Genomic DNA, 5,614 nt, shown 5'->3' with positions numbered 1-5,614 from the left:
TGCAGGCTCAGGGGGAACATTGGAGTCCTCCGTCACTGAGGCAAGCAAGCCTCATGTTAGTTTCAAACTGCCTGGCTGCCGGCTGCCATCTTGGCTGACAGTTAATTTGCATATCTCGCTGATTAGCCAATGAAAAGGGTAGCGGTTGTACGCCAATTACCATGTTTCTCTTTTATTAGTGTAGATGTGTGTGTGTGTGTGTGTGTGTGTGTATGTGTAATAACAATATCTGCTTTACTATTTACAAAGCATTCTCAAATGCATTAACTCATTTAAATCTAAAAGCAACCTTGTGAGGTCAGTATGATTGTTATAGCCGTTTTACAGAGAAGGAAACTAACTCAGAAAATTTAATCTCCAGTCACCATGGGACATTGCCAGGCATGAAAGCCAGGGCCTTTCCACTATATTTCACAGTCCTTCCCATCCCTACATTCATAATAAGGACCCTGACCACTGATGGCAAGCCAACTACAGATGGTTTGCAAGCCTCATTTAAGAGTCAAGGAGAAATTATCCTTTTGGTTACCCATTTTATTAGATTGGCTTGAGCAGCCAAGAGTTAAGCCCATCAACAGAGGTATAAAATAAAAGCAGTTTTTCTCAATTTCTCTGTTTTGTTGCAAACATTTCTGGCGGTTAGAAAAATTGATTCTTATGATCAGATGTGGGTTCATGCTGTGCCCATCGTTTTATTTATTTTGTTCTGAAGAAATGAGTAATAAGTCCATTTGCTTGCTGCTCCCTCTGGCTGAGCTAGTTCTGCTGCACAGCAGTAGGAGAAGTTCTGTTCAGTAGATATTTACTGATGTGCTTTTAATGTGCCAGGCAGCACTCAAGGAGCTGGGGAGACAGAGATGAGTAAGCTCTAGTCCTTATTCTCAGAGGGTCCGTAGTATCTTTCAGGTCCTTTAATCATGGCATGCAGTTGTTCTTTTGGGAGGATTTGGATTAGTTTGCTTTTACATTTTGGTAAAATGCAGTCCCTCTCTCAGAAAGTTGCTATCTAACGTATAAGAATTTTTTGTTGGTTGAGGGTACAGAAAGAAAAATGACAGAAATGTTTAGAACTCAGCAGTAATCTTTCACTTCAGAACCAGTCATGTTAGATTCAGACATCGGTGAGAGAGAGAGAGACATCGATCAGCTGCCTCCTGCACATCTCCCGCTGGGGATGTGCCTGCAACCCAGGCACATGCCCTTGACCGAAATCAAACCTGGGACCCTTCAGTCCGCAGGCCGACGCTCTATCCACTGAGCCAAACCGGTTTCAGCTAAATAGACAATTTAAATCCAGCTTCCTCTCACTTACATTTGCCAAGTCATCATGTCTATGCATCCTGTGAATTTATTTTAAAATGCTAGAAGTATATGCCAACATTACAGAAGTTAGGGCAGTGGAGAAAAATTACAAAGTAGAGTAAAACCAGTCATCTCAAATGTCACTATCCTGAAACTGAAAGGTGGCTGGATCTTGCACCTCAATCTCATCTGTAAAATTGGAGATAATTAAACTAAATAGCAGTTGTAAAGCACACACCCCCACAAAAGCCCACAATAAATGTGTATCTTATTAGAGCAAAAATAACCATTTTTATATAGTCCCTTTGTCTTGTTTTTTAGTTGTTTCCTTGTACTTTTGTATCTTGTTTTTTTATATGATTATTTTCCATCTTGCTCTGTGTGATTATTATCCAAGGATATGTTTTCCATTGATTTTTTAGAGAGAGTGGAAGGGAGGAAGGAAGGGGAGAGAGAAAAAGAAACATCAATGTGAAATAGACACATTGATCTATTGCCTCCTGCACCCACCCCGACCATCCAGGCCCGGCAAACAAAGAGTCAGACCTCATGTCATAAAGGTGGGGTTCCAGAGGCTACTTGTATGTTTTCCTGAGCGAGCAGTCCCCAGCTGCTTTCCACCAAATTGTAGCATAGGTTGATCTTAAAAACCAGGCATGTGTTATTCCTTACTGAAGTGCATACTGAAGAATAAGAAAAAAGTGTTGTGGCAGATAATGATTTTGATTATCAGCTCCCTGCTCCCCACTCCCAAAAAGCAATCGACGAGAGTTATTGTTTGTCCTGGTTTGCCCAGCTTGTACTTGTCCCAGGGGAATTATCATAGTGCCCCCTTCACCCTCAAAAGTGACCTAGTTTAGATGATAAATTGTCACCTCTTCCCAAGGGATTCTTCAGCAGCCGGAGTATCTGCCTGCACTTGCTGCCTCATTACTCCCCCAGACAACATTCTGTCTGTCCAACAAAGGTTTCAGCTGCCCTGCTTTCACCAAGCTTCATCGGGGAGGTCCTCACGTGTGCCCAGCCTTGAGTTAACATTAGCCAATAGGCATTCACTCAACTTTTCCCATTTTATCACCTCCCCCTCCCCCCATATCTTGCTGATAATAATTGTCAATGGCTTAGGCAGGACAGGGCACTTTAAATTTATTTTAAAATTTGCTCTTTGTCCTTCAGAAGTATTTATATTGCAGCTTAATCCATTCCACTGGCAAATGTACCTTTTCCCTTTTCTCTCTACTTAAAATTTAAAAATTAGCCCTGGTCAGATGGCTTAGTTGGTTGGAGTGATGTCTGTACCCCAAAAGGTTGCAGGTTCAATTCCTAGTCAGGGCACATAGGTAGGTTGCAGGTTCGGTCCACTGTCAGGGCACATAGGGGAGGCGACCGATTGATGTTTCTTTCTCTCTCTCTCTCTCTCTCTGTGTCTCTCTTGCATCGATGTTCTCTCTCTCTCTCTCACTCTCTCTCCCCCTCTCCCTCTCCCTCTCCCTCTCTCTCTTCTCTCTCTCTCCCCCCAAGCCCCTCCACTCTTTCTAGAAATCAATGGAAAAAATATCCTCAGGTGAGAATTAACAAAATAATAATTTTTAAAGTAATTTTTTTAAAAATTATATTTGCTTTCAGGTTCATCTTAAATGTAAACAAGGTAGTAGGACTTTTAACACTCACTGCTCTTGCCCTTAACAAATATAATAAGGTGTATATATTCATAAAGCACCTTAAAAGCCCTCATGCAAGCACAACAAATAGGCCCAAACCGAGTGGGCAGTATCAAAGACATCTGAGGTGATACTACACACAACCTCAACCGTGCTTAGTCACAGGCAGAATTTTGTTCACAAGGTGGAAGTTTGTAAGTACAGAAGCTTCTGCATTGGAAAAACAAAAACAAATTAGCTTCTCCATGATGATTACCTTTTGCACTTAAGTAACTATATTTTAACTATCATAAAGGACTTTATGATTTGAAAGGCTTTCTTTTTCCCCAAACAAGTGCCTGCATTCCTTGGGCAATGTGTTCATGGTTTTAAGGAGGAAGAAGGAATGTGAATGAGGGATGCTGCCATTTTGAACTAGTGCAAGATCAAAGTGGGGCTGTAGCTCATAGGTCAGGATGTGGATCATCAGTGGGACATTTGTTTTTTCATTTGTTTTAACCAGGCGACCTTCGGATGGTGGTTGGAGAGAATAAGGCAAAAGTGATGGATATTGTAAAGCCCAACATAGCCCACTTTCGTGAGCTGTATGGCCACATACTACAGGATAATCCACAAGTGGTGTATAAAATCCAGCAAGGCAGACTGGAGGTAACTGTGGAAAATAACTTCTACCATTCCTAAGCAAAGATCTATTTAAGGGAGAAAGTAAGGGTTAGAACAGTATAACTAGTGTAAAAACTTATTTTTAAAAGTAAGTTTTATGTATAAACATGTTCTTCTGTATATTTGGAATAATGCTGAAAAAGGTAACAAAAGAGACTGACAATAAGAGGCCACCTTTGGAGAAGGGAGCCAGGGTTAATGTGGTGAGTGGCTTCTCTTCACCATATGTATCTCTCTTGCCATTTGAAATTCTTACTATGCATATTAATTATCAGTAAAAAACAAGTAAGAATAAACTCTCAGATTACCTTCTTTCTGTCCCCAATCCCATTTGCCTCCACAGAGGTACCTTCCTGACAGTTTGGTATTTATTCTTCCAGATGTGTTTGCATGCATTTTTGTACCTGTTTGTACCTATACACATACATGATGGGATTTGGTCTTTTTTGAGTGTTTTGTTTTACATAAATGGACTCACGCATATTATTCTAAGCTTCTTTTTATCCCCCATTTGTTATATTAATTATGTCTTGGAACTCTCCTGCTAATATATTAAATGAAACTTATTTCAAGTTATTTTTAAAATAATATTTATTAAGTATTTGAAAATAAATATTAAAAAACTTTTTCTTTGGGAAAAAATAATTTGGATTTAAGATTTTTTAAATTATAGAAACCTCAGTTTTAAAAAAAATTTAGCATAAAGAACACTCTATTTTACTTTTTTATGCTCGTCTTCCAAATAATAGGGGCAGCTCATCTATATATATAAAAGCCTAATATGCAACTTGTCCCCTCGGGAGTTCAACCGGGAGACCAGGAGTTCAATTGCTTGCTATGACGTGCACTGACCACCAAGGGGCGGTGTGGGATGAAGGAAGGCCCCAGTTAACAGCCCAGGAATGGGGGCCCTGGCTGCCAGCTCAAAGGCCCCGATCTGCCCTGATCGCTGGCCAGTCATAGGGACCCTACCCATGCATGAATTTCGTGCACCAGGCCTCTAGTGTTGGATAAAAAATTAGTGGAATTTTTTATAACAGAAGGGGAATTTGATTTTTTTAAAAAGGATTATTTTAAACACAAGAAAACAATAGAGAGTTTCATGAAATGCCCAGACTACCCACCACTCCACTGAGCAGAATTTGCATGTTTGCTTCAAATTGAGGGTTGTTTTTTTTTTAACTTTTCTCGAACTAAGGCATATATATGGTACCTTGATATTAATAATGAAAAGTTGGAGTTCCCTGCTATACGTCTTCCTACATCTCATTGCCACTTCTGGAGGCAGGTGCTTTTATCTCATTAGCTGATTCTTCTGATGTTTACCTCTGTATTTCTAAATAATGCTTTGACTGCCTTTTCTTGATTTAAAAAATTTTATACTTTATTTTTGTCATCATCTGTGAAAGATAAGGTGTTTTGCTGTTATGCCACCCTCATCAACACACACACACGCACACACTTTCTTTCCCACGTTTCTCCCTTGTGCTCCACATAGAACTATTTTATGATTTTTGGTTAGGTTAATATTCAGTATTTACGTTATTGTACAACTTACTGCTGAGATACACTACTATGAAGTTTCCTTTCATGTACAACTTCGTTTTTCTTGGAATTAATAATTGTCTCATTTTCTTTAAATATTTATATATGTTTTTATTTCAGAGAGAAGAAGGGAGAGGGAGAGGGAGAGAAACATCAATGATGAGAGAGAATCATTGATCAGCTGCCTCTTGCACGACCCCTACTGGGGATGGAGCCCCCAGCCCGGCAATGTGCCCTGGTCAGGAATCCTACCTTGACATCCTGGTTCATGGGTCAAGGCTCAAGCACTAAGCCATATTGGCCAGGCAATAATTGTCTCATTTTTTTTCACTTGCTGTGTTTTCTTTATACCTATCGCTGGTTCATCCTCATACTCGTGCAATTCTGTAAAACTTCTCCCGTTATAAACTCATCAGGAATTTTCTCTGTTTCTTGTTTTTCTT

The 5,614-nt window shown here is 39.8% G+C and overlaps 1 protein-coding gene across 2 annotated transcripts in view; it reads left to right on the top strand.

Annotated features, from left to right (window-relative positions):
• TAMM41 (TAM41 mitochondrial translocator assembly and maintenance homolog) overlaps positions 1-5,614 on the top strand; it is a 47,969-nt gene that overhangs the window by 27,567 nt on the left and 14,788 nt on the right. For both annotated transcript variants that reach the window (XM_006758280.2, XM_015560378.1), the window contains exon 5: positions 3,466-3,611. In XM_006758280.2, the coding sequence (XP_006758343.1) occupies positions 3,466-3,611 (146 nt within the window). The remainder of the gene's footprint in view (positions 1-3,465; positions 3,612-5,614) is intronic.

This window comes from Myotis davidii, unplaced genomic scaffold, assembly GCF_000327345.1.
Source record: "Myotis davidii unplaced genomic scaffold, ASM32734v1 scaffold73, whole genome shotgun sequence".
NCBI classification, from domain to species: domain Eukaryota; kingdom Metazoa; phylum Chordata; class Mammalia; order Chiroptera; family Vespertilionidae; genus Myotis; species Myotis davidii.
Note: the sequence above shows the minus strand (reverse complement) of the source record. Positions and strands in the feature narration are given on the sequence as shown.